Below are 25,979 nucleotides of genomic sequence, written 5' to 3' on the forward strand. Positions count from 1 at the left end.
TGCTCTAAAAAAGGAGTTGTGAATATGGAGGACAGATAGGGTGATTAAGGCGACCCTGTTCTACTAGGGGGCACTGAGTGGCAGTGATTTGCATAAAGCTGTGAGGCCCGGTCAGATTTGCCCCTAATCTGGAGGGCAGTTGAGGAGGGCACCCCTCCTCCTCTAGTCAGGTCCTTCCAATCTGAGAGGGCAAAGGCAGGTGAACTGGCCAAATGGACTGGGCCGAGGAGAAGCCTTCGGGTGCCTGGGCTGCTGGGGCTGGGGAGGGAGGACAGTTGAGAGGCTCCCGGGTGGGGGGACTGGAAGGCCGAGTGTAGAGGCGGAGGCAGGGGTGTGAGGTTAGAGCACTTAGAGGCCTGAGGCTCTGCCCACCAGTCTCCCGAGGTGTAGGGTTTATGCATGGGGCACAGACAGTGACATCCAAGTGTGGCCCCAAATCATGAGGTGACTTGATGTCGCCTTAAATGACTATGATGTGTCCCTGGACTGTCCTGGAATTAGTGGGGTTACAGGGACATGTCAGGCCAGGGCCCTGTCCTTCAGGAGTTGATCATCTATTTGGGGTGACCAGCTGCAGCCTCAGGAACTAATTAGTGGTCCAGTTCAAGAGTGGAGGCAGAAGGCAGGATGGAATGGAATTTGTCGCAGGGAGACCCCATCGCCCTGCCACCCCCCGTCTTGTCCCCGCCCCTTCAGCCCAGTACCTTCCTCCCTTTCCCCAGCCCCCTTCTGCCCAGTCTGATCTCGTCTGCATGCTTTTGTGACTAATACTGTGACCCTCCCCTCGTCCACCCAGATCCCCACTTCCCGGCTAGGATGCAGGGAAGAAGAAAGAATAATGACTAGCCCTCTCCTCAAACCCAGACTCAAAAGCTTTCACACCGCCCCCTTCCACAAAGATACCCCCTTACCACCTGCCCTCGAACCTAGTTCCCCCAGCACAAGGTTTGATGGTCCCCTGGAGGGGTCCCTTCGGCCCTGGCTTTGATCAGCCCCCTCCCCGCTCACTGGGAGGTCCCAGCTCAGCACGAGGGGGACTCAAGGGTCCTGTGGGGGTGGTTCCCCCTGCTCCCATTCTGTTCATGTCCCTTGGGGCTCCCAGTAGCCTCTCTTGCCCCCATGACAGCGGAACTCTGGAGACTGGTTGCCGGGTGATGGCTGGTGGCCTGTGCAGGTGAACTTCTATGGGTGGGGATGCCACAGCTGGTGAATGGAAGGCTGCAGTCTCCAGACTTTTTCTGAAAAGGGGGTGCCGAAGCACTTTAAGGGAGTGAGAAGTGGGGTGAACCATGGCCTGCGGAAGCACATATTTACTCCCTGATGGCCCCTGCAGGAACCTGCCCGCTCTTCCCAGCGGACCCATCCTAAACGACAGCCTTCCTAGAGTGGGGGTTCATGGTCCCACAGATTTTGACTCTTTCCCCACAACCTGGCTGGGTGTCTGGAGCCCTTGTGGGTCACTCCTGTGGACTTTTCAGGGGCCAGGTGGGCCTTTGCCTGGGTAGTGGGTAGTCTGAGAGTTCCCTGCACTTGCCACTCCCTGCCAGGGTCACTGCCTCCCCCAGGCCACTACTGAGCCCTCCTCACCTCCTGGGAACACCACGTGCCCCCCAGTTCTTACTCATCTTGTTTTTTAACCTGACCTTTCAGTGCAGGGTCAGCCTTGTCCCCCTCTGTTTCCTAACTTGGCCCTGACTCCCCAGGGTACAATGATGGCATCAGCAGGGAAGGCAAGGAGAGGAGGGCAGGCTGGTGACTAGGTAAAGTACTGCCCTCTCCTTGGGAGACAAGAGTGACCTGAGTGCAGAGGGACCTGGGGGTAAGGAGACTGACTCAGGAAAGTGGCGCAGTGGTAGGAATCAGCCCTGAAGGCCGTTCTGCGTCTCCCAGTAAGTCCCAAGATTCCTCAGGAATATCTGAGTTCTTGCTCCTTGTGCCCTTGCTCTCTGCCACCTCCCTGCTGGGCTAAGGACTGAAAGGACTCCTCAGCACCCTGAACGGGGAGCTGCAGGTGAGTCGAAGCCACTAAAGTCCAAGGAGAATTGGTGTCTCTGTCTTGTTTATGAAAGAGGCTCTGAAACCACGTGCGGGCCCAGAGAGTATCTTCAAGAGGAGGGAGTGAGGGTGCCACTTGCATCCCCCACACTGGAGCCTGACCTGGGGTTCCCACTTCCATTCGGAGCCACTTCCAGGAACTGGTTCTTGGCGAGCACTGTTTTCAGTGCCCTCAGGCCTCTCTGCCTGCTGAGCTGGGGGCCGTGGGGCGGGCCTTCGCCCACCCTGACACCATCAAATCTTGTGCTGCCTCCTTTTCCCCTACCCTCTCTCCCCCCACACTGTTCCTCCTCTGAGACAAGCAGACATAAAAATGGGGGTCCCCCTCCCCCTCTGCCCCCCAGCCCCTCCCTTTCCCAGCCCTGGACTCTTCCCAGGGAGTTGATGCCGGTTGTCTCCTTGTCTCTCTCCCCCACTCCCTGGGCTGGGCAGGTGACCATCTCGGTGGACGGGATCCTGACCACCACAGGCTACACGCAGGAGGATTACACCATGCTGGGCTCGGACGACTTCTTCTACATCGGGGGCAGCCCCAACACAGCCGACCTGCCGGGCTCGCCCGTCAGCAACAACTTCATGGGCTGCCTCAAGGACGTGAGTAGGGCTAGGAAGGGGCTGCGGTCAGCCTGGGAACCCTTTATCTCAGTCTTCAGTGTGGTTTAGTTGGACCTGGCCAGCTTCCTGGGCCTCTGTGCCTTCCAAGTCCATGGTGGGAGACCTTCCTTCTTCAAAATCCAAGGCCACTGACTCCATCAGGAGGCTTTTCTCTCTTGTCCTTGACCTTAGAAGTCCCCATCCTCTCAGAGGGGTGCATGTGCAGATCAGACCCCTGTGTTTGAGTTCCAGCTCCTCCACTCACTAGCTCTGTGACCTTGGCCGAGTCCCCAGTCCCGTCTAACTCTTCGTTTCCTCATCTGTTAAGTGAGCGGTCACTACCCGCTTCTCCCGGTGGGTGTGAGGAGCAGATGAGAGTGTAAACGAAAAGACTTTGTCAGCTGGGCAGTGTCTGCCAGATGGTGGTGTGATCGGCTCACCAGTGTTAGGAACGGGCCCCGTTCTGGTGCTGGGTGGCAAGACCGGACAGAGAAAATAAATGGGGCATGGGAGTTGCTTGTTCATGGCCTCTGTGTGTAAAGTTCTAGAACAAAAGCCAAGCCAGTGGTCTGGTGGTGCTGAGCAGGGAGCCCCCCAGGGCTGGGTGGCAGGTCCCATGGTGCTGGCAGCTGCTGGGCAGGAGTGGCCAGGCTGCTAAGCCCCTTCTGCCTCTTCATTCCGGACCCTGTCCCTCCCTGCAGGTGGTCTATAAGAATAATGACTTCAAGCTGGAGCTATCCCGCCTGGCAAAGGAAGGGGACCCCAAGATGAAGCTGCAGGGGGACCTGTCATTCCGCTGCGAAGATGTGGCTGCCCTGGACCCCGTGACCTTTGAGAACCCTGAGGCTTTTGTGGCCCTGCCCCGCTGGAGCGCCAAGCGCACCGGCTCCATCTCCCTGGACTTCCGCACCACGGAGCCCAATGGGCTGCTGCTCTTCAGCCAGGGCCGGAGGGCCGGGGCCGGGGCCGGGACGGGCAGCCACAGCTCTGCCCAGCGGGCCGACTACTTTGCCATGGAGCTGTTGGATGGCTACCTCTACCTTCTGCTGGACATGGGCTCCGGGGGCATCAAGCTGCGGGCGTCCAGCCGCAAGGTCAATGACGGCGAGTGGTGCCACGTGGACTTCCAGAGGGACGGACGCAAAGGTCAGGAGGCCTCTGGTCCCTTCCCTCACCCTGGCCACTTCTGTTCCATGCCCTGTTGTCCTCCACAGGTCTCTTCTGGCCTACAGTTTCCTGGACTCCCCCACACTATTCTCCCCTGTCCCTCTGGCCCTCCCAGCCCCTCCAGGGCCACTCCCGTCATGGTGCCCGGGGTGCAACCAGCATAATGTTTGGAGACCTGGGCTCGCACCTCAGTGCTTCTCACTTACTGTGTAGCTTTAGGCCCATCACTGAACCCCACTGAAGCTCAGCTTCCTCACCTATAACGGGAATCATGGCGTCGGGGTCACCAAGAGGCGAAAACAACAGAACATTGTACAAGCATTAGCACAGTGTCCCCACAGAGTTGATATGTCATTCCCCTAAAACTCTTCCCAACTATGTCTCCCTTCTGTCTAGATAATCCAACTTTGTTGGATTAATTCACTTTAGAAATACCAGTACCGGCTGTGCTAGGTGCTGTCCCTGGTGCTGGAGTGGGGAGAGGAGTGAGCTAGACAGTCCCGGCTGTCTGTCCCAGAGCTCCCCTCTGGTGAGGGCGGGGGAGCCGGCAGTGCCTGCCCTGGCGAGGACTCCAGCACAGTGAAGCAGCAGAGCTGAGAGTGCTGAGGTCAGGCGGGTGCTACTCCGGGAACCTCTTTAGCCACCCTCCCCTCTCCTCGAACCTTCTGTCCCCCTTTCCCATCCCCCTCTTGTTTTCTGCTTAATTCATCTTGTTGAACATGAGAGAAGTATCCGAGAAAGAGAGAACTGATATAACGAGAATGGACATATCATCCAATGTAAGCACTTCCTAATGTCAGCTAAATTTGTGTGCTCCCTCAGCTGTCACTGCACCAGGCCTTCGAGTCCCAGTGGAGTGACCATCCACCCACACACGGGAGGAGGGGGCAGCCATGGCCCCCGGAAGTGTCCGCTTCTCACGGGCTAGCTGGTTCTTCCTCTCCCTTCCTCAGAGAAAGGCTGCCTTCCCAGGGCTCGGTGGTGCATGGGTTCCTCCCTGGTTTGGTCTCCTGATGCCACCTGGGGGCTTCACATGCTGCCTCCTGGCATTTCCACTCCAGTGATCAGTAACGTTTTAGGCTGGAAAGCTGCCTGTGCCTTGCACAGAACCCCTGGGCCTTCTGCTCCGCTTTGCCTTCAGGAACTGGTCTTCTTAGCTTCACACCGAACTCCAGAGCCCGCTCATTAGGTCTGGCTGGTCCTTGGGTCCCTGTCTTGACCAACTCTGGCCTTGTCCAATGGCCCACATCCATCCATGCGCACAAACACAGCCTGGGCAGTCATTCTGACAAAGCTCTCTGACTTTTTCCAGTTAAAAAAATTGTGGTAAATTATACATAACATAAAATTTACCATTTTAGCCATTTTAAGTACACAGGTTAGTGGCGTCAAGTTCATTCACATTATTACAACCACCACCACCCATCTCCAGAATGTTTTAATGTCCCCAAACTGAACTTTTGTCCTCATTAAACATGAACGCCCATCCCCCCTCCTGCAGCCCCTGGCAACCACTGTCCTGCTTCCTGCCTCTGTGAATGCTAGTCTAGGGACCCCCTTCCGGTAAGTGGGATTATACAGCACTCGTCCTGGCTTGTCTCTCAACAGAATATTTCCAAGGGTCGCCCATGCCGTAGCCAATATTTCTCTCCTTTTTATGGCTGAATGATATTCCACTGCGTGTCACAGATCACATTTTGTTTACCCAGTCATCCATCACTGACCATTCGGGTTTTTCCCTTTCCATGTTTTAGAGTGGCCTTGGAGTAAGGCCTATACACAATTTCATTTTCTCTTGCTCAGTAAAACCTTTGAAGCTCCTACCTGATCCCAAATCTTTTTCCAAGGTAACCAGCTCCTCCTTCCAAAAACGATTACAGTTCCCGAGCCCCCCTTTTCCTGGCTGCCATCCTGCCTCACCGGCCCCAGGAGCTGACCTGCCTGCCCATCTTGTCCACCAGCCACAGAGGGGCTCCAGGCCGGAGGGGCGGAGAAAGTGGGCTCCGGGCAGAGGGTCCGGGCTGGGTGGCATGCTTTGGCGCTGCTTCTCACCTGCTGTGGTCCTTTGGGCAGGTCCCCCATTTTCTCTAAGGCTTGTCTGCCATTTCAAAGTGGGATTGTGAAGGACCAATTTCATAGGGTTACTGTGAGACTTAAGTGATGTAAGTAAAGTGCTAAACGTCTGGCATATACTCCTAAATGCTCAGTAAGTGTTGGTGGGGAACACCCTTAGTTTCAACCCGTTTAGCCTCCCTAGGGTTCTGTGCCTCTAGTTGCTGATTTAAGGGACTGGAGGGGAGAATGAGCTGTGAATGATCCAGCCCTTTTGGGGTGTGTCCACCTTCCTGGGCATCCTCCAAGGACTTGCTCAGGTGGGGAAGGAGGAGTCTGGACCTTACATGGCAGATGGGCTGGGGCTGGCTCAGGTGAACTCCCGAACTTGGGAGTACCTTCGCCAGACAGTATCTGAGCAGATGAGTGAGGCTGAGCTTCCCACCCAGGGCTGCTGCAGGGTGTGGGGTGGCGAGGCCCAGCTGCAAGGTCAGCTGTCCTTTCCGGCCTGTGGCCTCTTCACTGGGCCTTCCCCACTGAGGCTCAGTTTGTTTTGATCCCCAGGCTCCATCTCCGTGAACAGCCGCAGCACACCGTTCTTGGCCACTGGGGAGAGCGAGATTCTGGACCTGGAGAGCGAGCTGTACCTGGGCGGTCTCCCTGAGGGGGGCCGAGTGGAAATGCCCCTGCCCCCGGAGGTGTGGACGGCGGCGCTTCGGGCTGGCTATGTGGGCTGTGTGCGGGACCTCTTCATAGACGGGCGTAGCCGAGACCTGCGGGGCCTGGCCGAGGCACAGGGGGCTATGGGTGTTGCCCCCTTCTGCTCCCGGGAGACTCTGAAGCAGTGTGCATCTGCCCCCTGTCGCAACGGGGGCATCTGCCGAGAGGGCTGGAACCGCTTCGTCTGTGACTGCGTCGGGACCGGCTTTCTGGGGCGGGTCTGTGAGAGAGGTGAGGCTAGTCTTCATCCCAGGTGTCCTGCTGCCTGTCTCCACGGCCCCTCCTCTGCAGGGTGCCCCTCATAGACCGGCCCTGGGCCTGTCCTCCTTGTAATGATTCTCTCCATCTTCTCTCTCCCTCCACTGGCCTTTGCCTGTCCCCCACCCCGCTCTCCCCCCACCCCTGGGGCAGAGGCCACGGTCCTGAGCTATGACGGCTCCATGTACATGAAGATCATGCTGCCGAACGCCATGCACACAGAGGCGGAGGACGTGTCCCTGCGCTTCATGTCCCAGCGGGCGTATGGGCTCATGATGGCCACCACATCCAGGGAGTCAGCCGACACCCTGCGCCTCGAGCTGGACGGGGGCCAGATGAAGCTCACTGTCAACCTCGGTAACCACCCCACCCTGTGCTCCTGACCCCTTCCCTGACCTCTCCTCTGACTCACACCCCCTCTGTCTGGAGAAGCTGGTGGGGGCCCAGTGAGAGTTTGGAGGTGGGGAGGGTCAGGGCCCCTGAGAGCTCCTACCCCGGTGAGGATGCCTGGTGCAGGGTGAAGCTCTGCGCTCAGCAGCATCGTGTGGGGCTGCCCCACGTGTGGTCACACCATCTGCCCGAGAGTGTGTGAGGTACAGCAGCCGCCCTCCCACGGTTCTCACGTGGGTCTCGGCGGCCTCCGTCCCACGCACGTGCACACATGCACCGAGAGCTCATTCTTGGTTGTCGCCTCATCCATTCGCTCATGCGTGGTTCATTCACTGGGGGAGCGCCTGGTGCTGAGCCCGGGCTCGGTGCAGCAGCAGGCCTGGAGCTGAGGAGGGTCCGCCCCCCACAGCCGCCCTCCTAGGCCCTGCACTTAGAGCTGTGTTCGTCTGTGTCTCCGTGTGTAGGTGCACGCGCAGCACAGGATCCCTCAAGACGTGTCCTCTTCCTCTTGTCTGCTTTCACATTGGAGTCCCATAGCTGCCCTGTGGGACCAGAGAGGTGTTACTGTCCCTGTTTTAGAGACTGTGAAGTTCATACGCTGCCTTATCCAATGTGACAAAGCTAGTGGGGGTGATGGGAGTAGAGGGGCGGGGAGTGCTTTCCTGCCTGCCTCTAACCGAGCTGGGGGTGGGAGGGAGGGCGGGCGTGGGGGCCCTTGCTTTCAGAGGCTGGTGCCTCTGCCCCTGCCCAGAGCAGGCCGCACTCCACTTCACCCCACAGCCCTCCGGGTGCCATGTGGGCAGGACCGCAAGGCCTGCTGGGTGAACAGAAAACAGCAGGCTTGCCCATCTAGCTCATATTTATGGGACACCTTATAGGTGCCAGGTGTATTCCAAACCAGGGGCTGTAGTATCGGGTGAGATGAGGCACCTCCATCATGGAACTTTCGGTCAGGGAAGTTAAAAGGTCCTAAGCTGTCCAGGTGGGGGTCACATCTGTCCATTCCAGACTAGCCCCTCTAAGCGAACAGATGAGCAGCACCCAAGGGCCTGCAGGGTAGGAAGACTCAGGTCACTGGGGTCACTCGTGTCCCGGGCATTGAGGAGAAGGAGGGCTCTTCTGGGCAGGTTAGGACCCTCAGCTGGAGATAGCCCAGCTTCGGGCTTCTTGATATTTACCTAGAGTCTCAGCTAATGCTGGTCTCCAGGGCATTCGTGGGATAGACTGTGGCCCTTTGAGGGCCCAAGAACTTAATACATTTATGCTATGTTGTTTTTCTTTCCCCTTTTGGCCACCTGGCCTTTGTACTCCTAGGACAAGGATTTACAGAGCGAGGTGGGAGCTGGGGGCAGGGAGGCGTGAAGATAGCCAGGGTCTTGGAGTGGTTTTACAGTTCCCCAAAGCTCTACTTCTAACCCCAATCACAGCCCAAGTGGGTAGCAGGGGGCAGCGCTGCAGGGGAAGGCGGGGTGGGAAACACATCTACGGGTCTGTTCAACACCCCCAGGCACCCCTGAAATGGTCACAGGAGCGAGGAGGCATCCGTCCAGGATGCCCTGAGTGGTCCTGTGCTGCTCGGACCGCCTAGGTCTGTGTGCCCGGGGATGTACGTGTTGGGAACACAGCAGGGGGACTCGGGGGCCTTCTGCTTGCCATGAAGACAGATGCTTGTCCCTCCCTTGGACTGCCTTAGGTCCCCCACGAAGAAGCCTGGGTTTCTCTAGATTAGGCAGGGGGCGGTGTCCTTGGCCGGAAAAACGCGCTCGGGGGGCCCTCAGGACCTTTCACCCTTAGGGTCTACTTTCTCCTTCCCATGGCCATTTTTTTAAACACTACTATTTTATTTTACTTATGCATTTTTAAAAGATTCTGTTTATTTATTTTAGACAGAAGGGAAGGGAGGGAAACAGCAATGTGTGGTTGCCTCTTGTGCGCCCCCTACTGGGGACCTGACCTAGCCCTCAACCCGGGCGCGTGCCCTGACTGGGAACTGAACTGGCAACCCTTTGATTTACAGGCTGGCACTCAATCCACTGAGCCACACCAGCCAGGGCTTCCCATGGCCACGGTTTTCTGTCTGTGCCAGATAAGTAGTTAGAAGTTAGAGAACAAGGTGGTTCTCAGGCTGATGGTCAGCAAGACAGTTCTTCCCACCTGCCTCTCCCCGTTGTGTGTGCCCAGTCCCATCCACAGAGATGCCATCTCTAACATGGCTCACGACAAGCTGTGACCAAATGCTTGGTGCAGACGCATGTGCCCACAAATACCAAGTAAAGTGTATACAGGATCGTGTGGTCACTGTGTGGTCACACAGACACAATAGGCTGTCCACACCCAGCCACTCAGCCTTGGGCCGCCATGGGAAGGGCAGTGGGCCCGGGGCCAGGAGATCTGGGTTCTAGTCCTGGTCTCCTTGACTACTGAATAAGTCATTCCTTCTCTCTGAGCCTCTGTTTTCTTCTCTGTAAAATGGGGACAAGAATCTTTGCCTACTCTCTGTGATAGTTTTGAGGCTCAAATGGAATAATGGAAGTGATCACATTATACAGATGCAAGACACATGCTAGAGACTCACCAGCCTTCTTGAAGGAAAATCGTACTTGGATAGGGACGCTAGCTTAGAGCCAGGCTGGAGGCTTGCTTCCTCTCGCATTGGATGACCCCACTGCAGGATCTGCGGTGCGATCCCCATGCTATGTAGGGCCTGCTGGGCTTCACAGACAGGCAGCACCACTGAGGCCCCAGCCCTGAGCTGGACTCACTCCTGAGGAATGGAGAGAAGACGGCTGGGGCCTGGCCTCTGGCCTCGTGGTCTCATCCTACGGGAAGGGAAGCCAGCCTTATGCAGGTGGCTGTGCTGCTCCCCAGGTGCTCAGTGGGATGATGCAGACACGGTGCTGGGTCCTGAAGAGGGAGCTGTCTGCCAGTGACCACTGTGGGGGATAGCCGGGAGGAGGCACCGAGTGCCTGTCTCAGCAGATGGGGTGTGTGCCAGGCCAGAGGGGCCCTGAGGCTGTGCTGCTTCCTTCGGGCAGAGGATGCCACGGAAACCTGCCGCAGAAGGCAGGCTGTGCCTCCTGCCCTGTCCCCCGGGCTCCAGCATTTCTGCAGACGCCGAGCAAGTTCCCAGGGCTCTGCTGTCTGCAGCCCCTGAGCAGAGCGGTTGCCATAGAGTCCTCTGGATTCCTCATCTTGTTCCAGCGTGACCTCCGTCCCTGGGTTCCTTCTGCCTTGGGTGCGGTCCCTGGGGCCAGTACTCAGCCGGGCCACCTGTTCCTCCTCACGCTCCTTGGAGTTGCCCTCCGACAGGTGTGCCCATGTGCTCCCATTTGTCAGTAACACGAAGGGCTCGTTGTAATGAAAGGATCTTAGAGCTGGAGGGGCCCTCGGAAGCCACCTCCTTCAGCACTTCTGGAAGCTCCCCACCTGTTCTCAGACACTGTCCGTGTCAGGAATTCCTTGTCTCTGAGGTGGCCATTCTAATCATCGGGTCATTCTGCCTAGGTGGCACCCCCCCTCTGAAATGCCCACTTGTGGACCTAGTTCTGCCCTGTTGAGCCATACAGAGCAAGTCTGACTCTCATTCACATTGTATGCCAGGCTAAATACACATTATATCCCAAAGCCCTTCAATCCCTGGGGCCATGGAAGGGCACCTCGTGCCCACCTGGGGCTGGTCAGAGCTCCCTCTGTTGGCTGGGCTCGTGCAGCGACAGGTCTAATGAGGGCTGTGCCAGGAGTGCACACTGCCACTCTGCAATGTCACCTCTGAGATGGGGCTCCAGCCAGTGGGCTCCTGAGGCTCCTTGCATAGGAGCCCCCCCCACAACGCCCTCCATCTGTGGGGATGGGGGTGGCAGGGGGTCAGATGGAGCCCAGGAAGCTGCATTCTTTCTCGGAGTTCCTTTCCATTCAGGAGACTTCTTTCTACCTGTACCATCACACACTCATGTCCTCACCCTGGTCTCTGTCCAACCAGGGCCTCGGTGGGTTTGCGCAGACCAGTCACTTCTGTCCAATCCCTGAACTCAAGGCGCATGTTACTTACTAGTCCATAGGCTACCAGCTGATGCTCCTGAGCTGGGCGGGGAGGTGCACCGGAGGGCTGTTTCTCCCCCTCACTTGCAGCTCCTTGGCTTTCCTCCCAGACAGCGCTGGCTCCCTCTTGGGGTACCTGTCTTCAACGAGAGTTTGCTCTCCTCACACCCCATTGGAGTAGGGGCTTCGGAGAGTGTGCTCACTGCAGAGGGTTGGGCCTAGAGCTGACACCTCTTCTCTGGACAGATGGACCCCCTTTCCTGGTGCTCCCCTGCTGGGGAGGGGAAAGAATTGAACTCCTCCCTGGGCCTTTTCCCCAACGGAGTCGGCCTGCTCTTTCAGCCCTCTTTTTTCTTTTTTGGACCCTTCATTGGTGAAGACTCTGCTGGCCCCGAGAGCCCCCGTGACCTGACTCCAGGCCTGGCACCCTCCCCCAACGTTCCTCCCCCCCCTCTGTCCAGCTTCCCCTACTCTCTGCTCCCCTTTTCTTCCTCTTTTTCTCTCTGTTCCTTTTGTCTTTCCTCTTTCTGGAACTTCTGACTAGCCCCCCCCCCCCCCCCCCCCCCGTGCCTGCCCCTTGACCTCCTGCCTCCTCAGCCTTCCCCTTGGTGCCAGGCTGTGGCTCAGGGTCCCGGCTGCTCCCCCCACTCTTCTGCTGCGGTTGACAACGCGTGTGGAGCTCAGCTGTACTGCCGGAGGGGCCCGTGCCGCCCAGAGCCACAGGAGAGTCTGTTTGCCTCCACTGCAGGGACCTTCAGGGCCCGGGGATGCCAGGTTCCCCTATTCCCCTTTGCTTCCTAGCCCCTGGGGTTCTTGGCAGAGCCTGTTCTGGCATAAGTCACAGGATGCCACGATATTGCTGTTAACGGAGGGCTGGTGACTGTCCCCTCTGACAGGCAAGAAACAGCCCAGTGAATACCTGTTTCTTGCTCCCAGCTTAGGATCCTCTTGTTCAAGCCCCTCAGATCACAGGGAAGGAAGCTAAGGCTTAGAGAGATTTGCCCATCACAAAATGAGATTAGGACCCAGCTTTTCTGCCTCCTGGTGCAGGACTTTGTAGTTCCTGGCTGTCGGGTCTGAAGGAGTGAGACATTCAGGATCCTAAGTGCCAACTTCACGGGGCTCCGGTGCTCTGTTCCCTCTGCAAGGTTGGCCAACTGGCATGTTGTGGGTCACGTGCCCCAGCAGGGGGACGGCCAGAGGCCCAGGCTGCAGCTCTGTGTAGACAGCCCCTGCTTTCTGGCCACGTGGGGCACTTAGAGCCTGGAGTTGGAGGACAGCCACGCTGGGGCTGGGCAGGGGCAGGGGACTTTGCTTATGGTGCCTGCTTGGTCCATGACCTGCTGTGCCCTCAGAGTCATGCTTTGCGGGTCTCAGTGTCCCTGTCTATGAGGCCATAGCCCCTCCTAGGGAAACCGATAAATACCAGTTCCTCTTCAGGGAGAGGGACCACTAGGTCCCCAGTGACAGCCTGGCATCCTCTGGGTCAGGAAGGGTAGAAAGAAGGTTCCTGTAGGGGTGGTGCCAGCCCCCTGGGACTTTGGGAGGCATATGGCCACCGGAAGGGGACCCTGGGGCAGACTCCTCCATTTAGCTCAGAGCCCAGAGGGCATGGGTAGTGATGTGCCACATCCTGAGCTCTGAGCAGGGAGTTGTCCCAGGGCAGGGGAGGCAGGGGCTCTGGCCGGCCTGCGCATCTCCCTCCCAGAGATGGGGCGGTGTTGGGTTGGTCAAGCCCTCAGCCCCCTATGATCCCCTGTACACTGAAATTCCCAAGGTGCCCATCTCCCTCAGACTGGAGAGGCCTGGGCCCTTCTAAGAAGGGAGAAGCAAGCCCTCTTGTCACCTGATTGCCTTGCCCCCCAGCCCTGGGGAGGGTTGGAGCCCCTTTGGGGGCAGGAGGTATAGGGATCCAACTGTGGAAGGGGAGACAGGGCACCTGGGCACGCGTGGTCCCCGGAAAGTGGCCCGGGGGGGAACCCCCGCCTGCAGACACCCCTCCCTGTGAAGGATGTAAAAAAAAAAAAAACTTGTTCTGCCTTTTTGTCTCCCCTTCCCCTCTGCCCGCCCCATGGCCCCCCCAGACTGCCTGCGCGTCGGCTGCGCACCCAGTAAGTGGCTTCCCTCTTCTTCCGCAGAGCCCCAAGGGGCTTGGGATGCTGGACACTGGGGTCTGGGAGGGATGGTGGGGGGAGGAGAAGCCTCATCACTGGCTCGTGTGGGGGTTGGGCAATGGGCTGGGGTGTGGGGAGGGGAACCAGAGCCAGGAGGATGGGGGTGGTGTGGCTGTGGAAGACAGAATGGGCCAAGTGAAGCCAAACCAGGGCCAGTTTGTTGGGGGTCCGGGGTCAGCATGCTCACCAGGTCTGGGGAAAGGAAGGCCAGCAAATCTCATCATCTCAGAGAGGGTGGGATAAAGACTCGGTGACCCCTGCCCTAGGATGGCCCACTATCCTTTATGGGCCGGAAGGAGCTGGAGAGAGGGACTAGGATGTTCCGCTGCACCTCCACAAGCGGCCACAAGGGGGAGGGCGAGGCACGCAGGAGAGAAGATGTAGCTTGCTATGAGTGGAGGCCAGCTTGCTTGGTCAGGGCCTCAAAACAGCCCTCCCAGTGCCTGTGTCCCTTAGAGGCCAAGTTTTTGTAAGTGGGGGCGCTTTCAGAGTGACAGTGAGGCTGTCAGCAAGGGTGAGATGGAGAGTGAGTGTGGACATTTCTGAGCATCCCAGTGTCCTGGGCTCAATGCTGTCTCCCAGTGGTTCTGCATGGCGTGCCCTGAGGTCGTGTAGGAGAGTGCAGGAACAGGGCAGGTGGAGGCTGAGGGACTCTGTGTGTTGAGCGTGTCTCCGTGAGTGTTTGGTACCTGCGTGCATATGCGTGATGAGCCCTGTTCCCTGCTGGCCTGAGCACTGGGGAGCCCAGGGGTGACTGGGAGTGCTGCAAGGTTCGGCACCATTCTAAAGATAAATATTTTTTAGGCTTGGAAGCAGATAATCCTGGTCTTGATCAATGGTCATAATTCCTAAAAAAAATTCCCTTCTCTGGCCATGCTGAATGTGCCGCGTGTGGTTGCATGTCAGACTGTGGAGTTAACCTGTGTGTGCGGGAAGGTCACACTGGGTCCCCATGTAGATGGGGGGCTGTGTGTCTGTGTGGAGGTTCCAGCGCCAGCGAGGAAGCGGATGTGTGGTGAGGCTCGGAAAGTTCTAGGTCTGTGGGTGCATGTTGGGAGCTTAGGGGCTGGCCGCACACACGGACACTGAAGGGTGCTAGGAGGCTGGGAGAGATGCTGGTTGGGAGTGTCTGTGGGCAGGGCCTCACAAGGCATGGTTCGCATCGAGCCTCTTCCAACAGTGCCCTCAGATACCGTACGGAATGGTATTACTGAGTGTGTCTGGGTGTGTACAAAGCTCTGTTCGTGTGTACCTGTGTGCATGGTGTGTGGCCCAGTCAAATATGTGCCGTAGGTTGTGTGTGGGCCTGCGTGCACATGTCTGTGGGTGGTGAGGCTCTGTGCTGGGCTGGGGTGTGCAGCAGTGCACAGGTGTGCACAGGTGCCACGCTCACTCCCCCCTTGGTGCCGCAGGTAAAGGCCCCGAGACCCTCTTTGCGGGGCACAAGCTCAATGACAACGAGTGGCACACGGTGAGGGTAGTGCGGCGTGGCAAGAACCTGCAGCTGTCTGTGGACAACGTGACTGTGGAGGGTAGGTGGCCTGCGGCCAGGGAGGTGGACACGTCTCAAGCGACCTGTTCCTGGCCCCATTCTTCTGGGTGCTCACTGCCTAGGGCAGCATTCTCTCAAGCCGCTGCTGTCATTTCTCCCTCAAGGGTGGTATATTGGGGGGGCTGGACCCCGGGGACCATTTCGACTCCCTGCAGGCAGCAAGTGCCTGGAAGCCTGTCAACCCAGGACTAACGAGTCCCACCACTTCCCCTGGATCCAGGAGCCATGCTTGCTGTCAGCACCTACCTGAGAGCTGTTTGCTGATGTCTCTGCTGTGTGGCCCTGTATGGAGGGGAGGCTCCTGGGGACCCATGGCCCAACCTCAGAAATGATCCTACAGCCTGTGCCGCAAAGCCACGCCCCTCATCTCTGTCTCCTGTCCCAAGCAGGACAGATGGCAGGAGCCCATACACGGCTGGAGTTCTACAACATTGAGACGGGCATCATGACGGAGCGGCGTTTCATCTCTGTGGTGCCCTCCAACTTCATCGGGCACCTGAGTGGGCTGGTGTTCAATGGCCAGCCCTACATGGACCAGTGCAAGGACGGGGACATCACTTATTGCGAGCTCAATGCTCGCTTTGGCCTACGTGCCATTGTGGCAGATCCCGTCACCTTCAAGAGTCGGAGCAGCTACCTGGCACTTGCCACTCTTCAAGCCTACGCCTCTATGCACCTCTTCTTCCAGTTCAAGACCACAGCCCCCGATGGGCTTCTCCTGTTCAACTCTGGCAATGGCAATGACTTCATTGTCATTGAGCTGGTCAAGGGGTGAGGTGCTGGGCGCTGCACTGCTGTCAAGGAAGTGGTCCCCTCTCCCTGCTGGCCAAGATATGGCCCCTTAGCCACTGGCTGGGATGTCTAATCCCCCCCAGCCACAGGTCAAACTTGATTCAGGTTCCAGCCATCAGCCAGGATGGCGAAGCAGCACCCTTTCTCCCCCCTTGGTGACTCCCCAGTTACTTCCTCGCCAGGGGTTTTCCAGTTCTTCATTCGCTGTCTGGGCCTGGGCCCTCCAGCCCTCTACCAGCAGAAGACAGGGCCGTGTTCCGTGGCCTCTCTTACCCAAGAAAACCCCACTTAGAGCATCCCTGTCCCTGATCCCAGGGGACCGTGCTGCCCCCACCAACCTCTCCCCCTACCAGCTCCCCAGTGGCCCTCCCTCTGCATGTTTTCCCCAGAACTGGGGTCCTTGTGCCATTGCTTTGGGTTTCTCCCTTGTGAGGTCTCCCACTCTACCCCTTCCTCCTGGGGCCCCTGGGGCCCCTGCCAGCTGTAGTCCCTCCTTCCCAGCATCGCCACCACCTTGACCCAGTGTCTCCTCCCTACCGTGGGGCAGGTACATCCACTACGTGTTTGACCTGGGGAATGGCCCGTCCTTGATGAAGGGGAACTCGGACAAACCGGTCAATGACAACCAGTGGCACAACGTGGTGGTGTCGAGGGACCCAGGCAACGTGCACACGCTCAAGATCGACTCCCGAACTGTCACGCAGCACTCCAATGGCGCCCGCAACCTTGATCTCAAAGGTGGGGCCTGAGGCCTGGCCCTAGACCAGCTACCCCCTAGGCCCCGCAGGATCACCCCCACTCTGGGTGCTCTTCCACCAGCTTGATTCTGCCTCCTCCCCTTTTCCTGTTCCCACTGTGTCCAGCACTACGTGCCCCTGTCAGAGGTCTGCTCACCTCTTCTGCAAGACTGTCCTCTCAGCACTGAGAGCCTGGCCGCAGGACGTGTCTCATGGGGAGTTTGGTGGCCTTACTCTAAAGCTAGGAGTAGATAGCCCAGGCCTTCCGAAGACCTCTTGGTCCTCCGAGGTTGTGAAGCCTGCCTTGGATGGGGCTGGAGGGAGAATGGGAGCTTAGCATCCTGGGAGGTGCTTCTTAGAGAGGGGTGGAAGGGGCAGTGGAGGAGGGAGGAGGGAGTAGCAGTAGCTGGGCCCCTGCACGCTGCTCTGGTCGTATACTGTGGGCCTTGGCTGGGCTGGCTCTGGGCACCTTTTTGGGCCCAGGGCTCCCTGGTGGGCTAGCATTACACCAGGACCCACATTCCCAGGGACTCTTCAGCACCCATCGAAGTAGTTATCATCTGCCCCAGAAGGGGTGGTTCAGAGAGCAGGGAAGAGGAGGATGAGCCTGCAAGCTGGGCTGTGGGAACAGAAGTGAGGACAATACCCATGGCTATTCCAGACCCCAGTGGGGCAACGAGGGCCATTTCTTTCATAAGCCCAAGGCAGCGCTCAGTTCCTTCGGGACCCATGGGTATCTGTGACTCAGACTGTCTGAGCTTGAGGGGGATCCTCAGAGACTGTTGATTCATCCCACTCTTGGAGAGCTGTAAGAAGAAGCTTCTCGAAGCTAGATGGCTTGCCTGAAGTCCAGTAAGCAGGCAGCAGAGCCGGAACTGGAAGCTTGGTCAGATCCTGGGGCAGATTGTGTGGCATGGTGCTGCCAATTCTCCATGCTCCCAGAAGGGGGCGATGTGCCACAGGTAACCCACAGTGGCTGCAAACCCCAGGTGCTCTGGGCCTGCCTTGTGTTGCATTGAGCCCACGGCCCAGGCATCAGAGTTGACCTGGTGAAGCTCTGCTGTGGGCTGGCCCAAACATCCAGGGAGTTAGGTTTGAGGTGGCCAGGCAGCGGTGTGGGGATCAGATGGACCTGAGGAGAAGTACCCCGTGTCACCCAGAGTCTCCAGGCCAAGCCTTAGTTGGGGAGATGAAGCTGGGCTTCAACCCACCTGCCAGGAGAGAACTCAGAGTAGGGAGAGGCTGGGAGAGGCCTGAGGAGTTCTGGGGATGGGAGACTTTGGAAGGGGGGAACAGGGGTGGGAGGGAGTTGGGGCTGCGCATCTATGAAAGGGCCTGATTACAGGCCGGAACTGGAATCAGATGTGTGGGAGAGAGTGGGGAGCAATTTTCTCCAGCTGCTCCCTCCCATCTCCCCCCAGCCCCCACCCCCTGCATCTGGGCTTCTTCTCTGGGAGAGGAGCCGACAGATGGCAAGGTGGAGAAGGACGAAGAAAGAGGTGGGGGCGGGGCTGTGCAAGGCGCTGGATCTCCACAGAGGAAACCGGAGTGTGGGTCGGGACACTGCACGTGCAGGAAGATCTGACAGCCAGATGTGAAGTCCTGGGAGGGGAATTGGGACTGGGAGGCCCAGGTTTTTGACCCCACTCCCTTTGCAGGGGAGTTGTACATTGGTGGTCTGAGCAAGAATATGTTCAGCAACCTGCCCAAGCTGGTGGCCTCCCGGGATGGCTTTCAGGGCTGCCTGGCCTCAGTGGACCTCAACGGGCGCCTCCCAGACCTCATCGCTGACGCCCTGCACCGCATCGGGCAGGTGGAGAGGGGCTGTGACGGTGAGTGCAGGGTGGAGGAGTTAAGTGTGACCCTGCAGGCTGTAGGAGGGCCAGCTGCAGACGCACACCAAGGCAGCAAAGTGGCCTTTCTTCTCAGGCCTTGCACAAGCCTGCCCCTCAGCTCTGGAGCAGGGGTACAGGGGGGTGAAGGGTCACTTGCTCTCCTCCTTGCATCCCACCCTGGCCCCTTACCACGGTTCAAGGCCAAGCCTGGCAGTCCTAGAGTCCCCCCATTCCTCCCCCTCCCCCTTCATCAGTACTTGGCCCTTTCAGCCTAGCAGATCTCAGAGCAGAACCTCTCAGCCTGGTCCTGAAGCTTCCGTGCCTTCTGGGCGGGAGGGGGCTTGGCTGAGCATGGTATGTTCCTTCCTCCTGCTTCTTCCAGGCCCCAGTACCACCTGCACCGAAGAGTCTTGTGCCAACCAGGGCGTCTGCTTGCAGCAGTGGGATGGCTTCACCTGTGACTGCACCATGACTTCCTATGGAGGCCCTGTCTGCAATGACCGTGAGTGCCAGGGGGGCTTGGGGCTGCTAGGGGCTGGTCTGGGACCATTCCTCACCTTGGGGACAGCTGGGGAGGGGGGAGGGTCTCTGAGAGCCTTGATGCCTGCTTCCTTCTCTTCCCTCCTTGTCCTGAGAGCCCAAGGAGAGCTGCTGGCTGCTGTCCCCTCTCAGTCTTTTCTCTCAGGCCTGTGCAGGAGGGCTGCTGCCCGAATATCTGGGGCAACCTGTTGATAGACGGACTCTCTCCTTCGTTCTGAGCTGGCGGGACACTGCTCCCTTCACCCAGAACCGAAGGTGTCAGCCTCTGTTGCTCTCCCGAAGCAAATTTGGCTATGGTCTTCTGTGTTGTATGTATGTGTAGCTCAGACATACACACTCTCGCCCAGGGTCGGGGGCTGGTGTCGACCTGTACCCCCTTTTCTCTGGTGCCCTCAGAATTATGCAGTGGACACCTGTTCTCTCCTGCCTGGAGAGGACCATGCCCTGCAGGGCAGACTCAGGAGATTCCCAGGAGGCCAGGCCGCTGGGTCATCGGGCCCATGGCTTCCCTGGGCATCGGGTGTGCTGTTCTCTTCCCCGACCCACCCCAACTGCAGGTTGTCCCTTGGAACCACAAGGGCACTCCCTAGTGTCCTTGCCTGCTTCTTCTACTCCGTGGCTGAGTATCTACCTGCCAACTTGCATATTATTTGACCCCCCACCCCCACCCCAGGGCAGCTTCAGCAGCAGTTTCCAGTCCCCAGTGGCCGGTGGCCAGCAGCTGGTGAGAGCTTGGCAGAGAGAGGACCGCTGGGGCAGAAAAGGGGCAGAAAAGGGCAGAGGCAGCCTCCTACTGGAGGGGTGTTTGCAGCTCCCTTTGGGTGATCAGGCTGGAGCAGGGGCTAGGGAACAGGCTGCTCCCTCAGGTATCACTTCAGTGGTGCTTCCTAAGGCGTCAGCCCTGCTGAGAGACCAGGGAAGTTGACCACTCAGCTGCCTGGGAGGAAAGATCCCCAAACATACACACACACACACACACACACACACACACACACACACAGAGGGGTGAGTGGATTTCTGGAGGAAGTCAACAGTAGATTGGGGCTAAGAGCGGGGGTTCACACCTCAGCCACTGTGCCACACCTTGGAGCCGCAGTCATTTGGGCAGAGTCCTAGTTTTCTTACGGAGTGGACTGGTTCTGGAATGGGCTCTTGGGTGGATCATGGTTCTCCTTCTCCCTAGAAAAAATATCCAGCCCATCTCCCTTGACACCATCCTTGTGCCCTCAGGCGGGGCCCTGCCCATTCTCCAGAATTTTCTTCATCTGACCTGCCATTCTGGGCACTTTCCAAAACTCCCAGACAATGGGCAGCTCAGAGGCATTCCAGCCCGGGTTCCGGGAACAGAGATGGGGCTGGGGCGGGCCTCTTCCTCTCTAGCGCGTTCAGCTGGGTGCAGATCGGAAGATGGTGGTACCTTTGCTGCTAATAATAACAATCCTCACTGATGTTTAGTGTTTTGGAGCTTGCAAAGCCCTTATAATTTGTTACTCAGAGAAGGCAGTGGGCTGGAGATCAACCATCCTATTTAATTCACGAGGAAGCAGACCTTGGTTCCTTGCCCTAAGCCGGCGTGCGGGTGGTGGAGCCTGGTGGGAACGCGGGCGCTCCTGACCCTGCTCCTCGATGCAGCTCACTTAGTCACAGGGTGCTGGCGGTGTGGGCGGTGGGCCTGGCTGGCTGAGGGTGCAGGGGATCAGGATCGAGAAGCACTGCTGCCCATGGTCGCTACTCTACTCCATGGTGGAACCTTCTAGAAGGGGGCATGGAAACAAATGCCGGTTTAGGGAATCACCGCGTCTTTCAGCAGGGAAGAGAGGTTGGGATTTCTTTGGTTCCAGGTGGGTGGGGGGTGGGGAGAGGTGGGGCTGGGGAAGTGGTACCATGCAGGAACCCTGGTCTGCAGTCTGGCACGCAGAGCCCTGGACAAGGTGGGTGCAACCTAGGAGCCTCCAAACCCGGCCCTGGGATACCCCTGAACTCTCTGCCCTGAAGGACAGGGCAGGAATCTGAGAGTTGGGGACTCTGCCAGGGCTTTCCAAGCCACAGCCCCCTTCTCTTGGGGCTGCCCCTCCTCCTGATTCTCCCTGTTTCATGTTCACGCCGTCTCTGAGGCTGGTCTTCCTGAGGCCCCACCGAAGCTCAAGGTCCAGCAGGAAACGGGCCCAGGCCTGTTCAGTTGTCCCCCACCCAGCCCTCGAGAGTGAAGGTCCTGGGGGCAGCATGGACACCAAAGGCTCTTCACCCGAAGAGGGAATGTGGGTGGGAATGGCCAGGGTGGAGAGAGCCTGACCCTGTCCTCGGAGGGTGGAGGTTGGGGTGTGAAGCTGGTTGGGGTGAGGGGGTCGGGTGGGTTGAGGCTGAGATGAAAGAGGTCCAATGTTTCCCTGTTTATGGCCTCAGTTTCTCCATCTGTGATGTGGGCACTAAACTGGGCTGGTGGTGAAGGGATCTCCGTGTCCCTTTTAGGCTCAGGAGTCTGTTCTGGGAGGTAGGAGAGAGATCAAAGGGCGAGGACCCATCTCCTCCATGAGAAAGAGGAAAGTGGAGAGGATGAATAAGACAATAGGCAGTGAGAGGGGAAGGAAGCCAAAAGGAGAGACACTTCCTGACATGCAGCCGAAGTCCCAGGGCTGAGGTTCCAGGCCAAGGGGCTCCCCTTGGGCCTGCTTACTGCTCTGTCTCTCAGAGCCTGTCTCAGGCCTCCCCTAGGCCATCAGTTCATCACCGTCTCTGACCCCCGTTTCTCATCTCTCCATTTGCTCTGTTCCTCTCTGCAGCCTCTATTGATCTCTCGCACACCTCTGTCTCCCTTCTTTTTTACCCTCTGTCTCCCACCACACTCCCCAGCGTCACCCCCCTCCAACTCTCTCCACTTCCCACTCACTGATATTGATTGGCCTCTAGGCGGTTTCCCTTCCTCTCCTCTGCTACCGGCTCCTCCCTCCTTCCCTCTGGGACCATAAATTTTCTGCCTGCTCAGAGCTGTGTCAGTCTATATTTCAGAGCTCTGGGCACAGCATGGGATGGAGAGGGCAGGAGGACAAGTCTTGGGGGGGGGACTTGTCCACCCTGCATGTTCTCTCCTCCCTCCTGGGGCCGCACACCACTTCGGACCCTCCTCTTGGGTACCTCTGAGGACCCTTTGTTCACTTCCGAAGGGCCACCGTCAAAAGGGGTCCTGGCATTTAGCAAGGGTAGGGAAGTGGCAGAAGCCACAAAGGGTCATGGGTCCTGGGTCCTGACAGCATCCAGGAGCTGTGTGCAGCAGGTGTGGGGCTCCTGGTGACACTTTCTGCTCCCAGATGGAATTCAGAATCAATAAGCAGGAGCTACCCTTCTCTCCCCCATTCTCCCTCACCCTTCTCCTGTTACCCCACTCCCTTTTGCCCCCTCTTCACCACTTCTCACTCTACTACCCTATATCCCTGACTCCTTCAAGGGTCTACCTCCACCTCCCCTCCCTCTTTTCCCACTTTTCTACTCCCCAATCTCAAGACCTAGCAGAGCATCCTCTGGGCAGAGCCCAAGCTGAGGTGGGTGCAGAGGTGACATCCAGATGAAGGGAAGGGAAGGGGGCCTCCCTGTACTTATCCTCTTGGGCTGTGACAAGTGCTTCCCAGAGACCCCCTAAGTCTGGGGGGCAGATCCCAGTTGAGGCAGCACACCTTGCAGAGGTGACTTTCTCAGCTGGACATAAATGTCCCAGGAAGGGTTTTGTCCCAAGTGGGACACTCAGTGGACAGGTGTCCTGGAAAATCCCCTGGGAGGGAGAGGTTGAGGCTGGGGGAGGAGCAGGGAGAGTGGAGAGGAGGGGTGTTCGGGAGGTTAGGGGCTACCCCTTGGGGAGGTGGTGAGGAGACTTCCGAGTGTACTGTGTCTTACTCCTGAGTATCTCTGAGGTTCCGATGCATTGTGTGTGTGCATACAAATGACCCTGTTTTTGGAGGGTGAGCCTGCAGCAGCTGTCTGTGTGTACTTGGCCATTCATTGCCTGTGACAAACACGTATGTGAGCCTGTGTATGCCTCTGTGAGCATGTGCATATGCTCGGCTGAGTGTGAGTTCATGCACCAGTCTATGAGCACATGCATGCACGTATGAGTCTCAGCCTATGTATGCATGCGCGCACACTGATGCCTGTATGGGCACGTGTGTGTCTCCATCTCCAGGCCCGTCCACATCGTAGCGCGCACGTGTGTTCTGAGGGGTGCGTGCAGAGGTGTCTGGTGGCCACATCTCTGCACGCCGGACCAGCAAGCACTATTGGGGTTCGTCCGGGTGCGGGGCGGGGGAGGGGAGGAGGAGGAAGAGAGCTGCCTCTCTTGCTAGCCTCAGACCCGTTCAATTATTCAGCAGGGCCCCTTCTTCGGAGGGGGCGGGAGGGGCGCGCGCGCCCCGGCGCGAGGGAGAGGCGGGGCGCGCGCCGAGGAGAGGCGAGCGCCGAGCGGGCTAGCCAGGTGACGCGCGCCGGAGCTGTCCAGCGCCGCCCGCAGACCGGGAGCCGCTCCGGTCCCTCCGCCCTGCCCCCTCCTCCTCCCGCGCTCCCACTCCCCTCCCCTCTCCACTTCCTCCTTTCCTGCCTCCTCGTCTCCCTCCTCCCTCTCCCTTCCAGCCTCTCTGCCTCTGCAGCAACACTCCGCTGCCTCCATCGCTCCGCCGGAATCTCGCAGGCTCGCGCCTTTCCTCTGCTCAGCCCTGCTCCCCTCCTCTCCTCTCCCCTCCCTCCATTCCATTCCCCCCTCACCCGGATTTGCTTCCCTTCCCCCTTCCCCCGCCCCTCCTCCCCCTGGCCGCTCCCTCCTTTGCGCGGGCCTCCGTCGGGCCGCAGCGGCGGCAGCCGCGCGGCCGGCCCTAGTCTCCGTCGGGTTCCCGCTTCTCTGCTTCAGTCCCTCCCCAGCCCGATTTTTCCGCAGGATTTCCCCCGCGGTCCCCTCCCTGCTTGGCCCCCTCGCCTTCCCCACCTCTCCACCCGGAACTATGCCCCCTCCCCTAGGCGCTCCCCCGGGTTTCTGACGGCCCTCTGCGCCGCCCAGACCCCGCCGGGATGCGGGGAGACCCTTAGCTTCTCGCGATGGACCCAGGCATTCTGGACCTTGGCGTTGCCGTTCTGCAGACCCCGGGTTCCCCGGCGGGATCCGGTTGATTTCATTGGCTCCGGACCGAGGCTTGGGCTCTGGTTTTCCTTCTCCTCACCCCTACCCCCCCCCGGGGCTCGGAGCCGGAGGGGGCTTCGCGGGGCTGCGTAGCCCCGCGTCCCCGCCCCCGGCCATGGGGCTGTGAGGCGGCCGCCCCCGGGCCGAAATGCCCCCCGGGGGGAGCGGGCCGGGGGGGTGCCCGCGCCGCCCCCCCGCCCTGGCCGGGCCCCCGCCGCCGCCACCTCTGCTGCCGCTACTGCTGCTGCTGCTGCTGCTGGTGCTGCTGGGGGCGGCCGACGGGGCCCGGGTCTCCTCCAGCCTCAGCACCACCCACCACGTCCACCACTTCCACAGCAAGCACGGCACCGTGCCCATCGCCATCAACCGCATGCCCTTCCTCACCCGCGGCGGGCACGGTAAGTGGCGGGCTGTGCCGGCCCGATCGGCCGGCTGGCCCCCGGGCCGCCGGTGTGCGCCGTCCTGGCCCCCACGGGCCGCACCCCAGCCTGTGTGCCCCAGGCCCAGTCCTCCTGCTTTGCGGCCCGCGCCCCCTCACCTCCCATCTCCAGCTCCCATCTTCTCAGCCCCACCCTGGCCTCTCCATCACAACCCTACCCCCCATCTCTTTATCACCTCATCTCTGTCTTCACCACTTTCATTCTTTGCCTCCCCTTCACCTCCTTATCCTGAACTCTGCCTCGTTATCACTGTTATGTTTCTGTTCCCCCATCACCTCCCCGCCTCTGTCCTTTCCTCCTCCGGCCAGCTCTCCCTTCCCCAGGCTGTCTTCCTCATCACTTCCTGCGTCTCTGCCGCTTCTCTCCATCTGGCTTACCTCCGCCTCACCCTCACCTTCCCGTTGCTGCTCTAGCATCTGTGTACCCCATTATCTTCTTACCTTTGTCCCCCTGTAACCACTCTCCCACCTCTGTGCCCATCTGTCAGCTCTGCCTCTGCCATGTCCCATCTCTTCCTCTTTCACGTCTTACCTGCCTCTGTCTCACCCCCGTCTTCCCAGCAACCTCCCCTTCTTTCCCCGTTACTGTCCTTCCACCGCCACCTGCCAGTCCTGCTCCATTGTCCCATCATTTTCTCGGCCTCATTTCCTTCCTCTCCTGCTTCTCCTGCCCGCACGCCTGCATCGCTGCCCCATGTCTGCTGGCCAGTGCTGGTCTCCAGCACTTCTCACCACCGTGGCCCTGTGATTCGGAGCTGACTTCCCCACACTCTCCTTCACCTCCTGTCAGTTCCCATTGCTTTTCCACTGCTGTCACCTCCACTGTCACCTCACCTCAGCCCTTTATCCTTCCAACTCAAAACCTACTTCACCTTTGCTCTCCGCCCCCACCCCTTCCATCTCTGACCTCTGTTGCCTCTTCTGGTTTCTGCCTGCCGTCTCCTCCCATCTCAGTCCCCTCATCACTTCTCGTCCTGGGCCCTCCAGGTTCTTCGCCTGCCTGCCATCTCTTCCAGTCTCGGCCCCACGTTCTCCACACCCCCACCACACCCCCGTGATTTCCACCCTCTGTGCTCCCCATCACTCCCATGTCTGTCCCTCTTCACATTCCATTTCATTTCCATGGCACTGGTCATGTTCCATCCCCATCACTCCCATGTCTGTCCCTCTTCACATTCCATTTCATTTCCATGGCACTGGTCATGTTCCATCCCCATCACTCCCATGTCTGTCCCTCTTCACATTCCATTTCATTTCCATGGCACTGGTCATGTTCCATCCCCATCACTCCCATGTCTGTCCCTCTTCACATTCCATTTCATTTCCATGGCACTTGGTCATGTTCCATCTCAGTCTCTCCCTCACGGGCCATCGCAGAGTTCCTGTCACCCCCACCCCGCAGACCCCTCTGGCCACTTGAGCCTGCTCATCACTTCCCCGCTCCGTGCACCGCATCACCTCCCTCTGTGGGCCCTGCCGGC

The 25,979-nt window shown here is 58.9% G+C and overlaps 1 protein-coding gene across 13 annotated transcripts in view; it reads left to right on the plus strand.

Annotated features, from left to right (window-relative positions):
- Nucleotides 1–25,979, plus strand: part of NRXN2 (neurexin 2) — a 93,610-nt gene that overhangs the window by 36,191 nt on the left and 31,440 nt on the right. For 4 of the 13 annotated variants that reach the window (XM_037146414.2, XM_037146416.2, XM_037146419.2 and 1 more), the window contains 10 exons: nt 2,488–2,649; nt 3,351–3,795; nt 6,433–6,819; nt 7,000–7,203; nt 13,359–13,385; nt 14,861–14,980; nt 15,390–15,771; nt 16,340–16,530; nt 18,188–18,361; nt 18,747–18,866. In XM_037146414.2, the coding sequence (XP_037002309.2) occupies nt 2,488–2,649; nt 3,351–3,795; nt 6,433–6,819; nt 7,000–7,203; nt 13,359–13,385; nt 14,861–14,980; nt 15,390–15,771; nt 16,340–16,530; nt 18,188–18,361; nt 18,747–18,866 (2,212 nt within the window). Of the gene's footprint in view, nt 1–2,487; nt 2,650–3,350; nt 3,796–6,432; nt 6,820–6,999; nt 7,204–13,358; nt 13,386–14,851; nt 14,981–15,389; nt 15,772–16,339; nt 16,531–18,187; nt 18,362–18,746; nt 18,867–24,099; nt 24,458–25,979 lie in introns of those variants that run through there. The other 9 variants (XM_037146413.2, XM_053659105.1, XM_053659104.1 and 6 more) reach the window with 3 other exon arrangements.

The sequence above is a fragment of the Artibeus jamaicensis genome, unplaced genomic scaffold, assembly GCF_021234435.1.
Source record: "Artibeus jamaicensis isolate MK-2021 breed Jamaican fruit bat unplaced genomic scaffold, CSHL_Jam_final scaffold_614, whole genome shotgun sequence".
NCBI classification, from domain to species: Eukaryota; Metazoa; Chordata; class Mammalia; order Chiroptera; family Phyllostomidae; genus Artibeus; species Artibeus jamaicensis.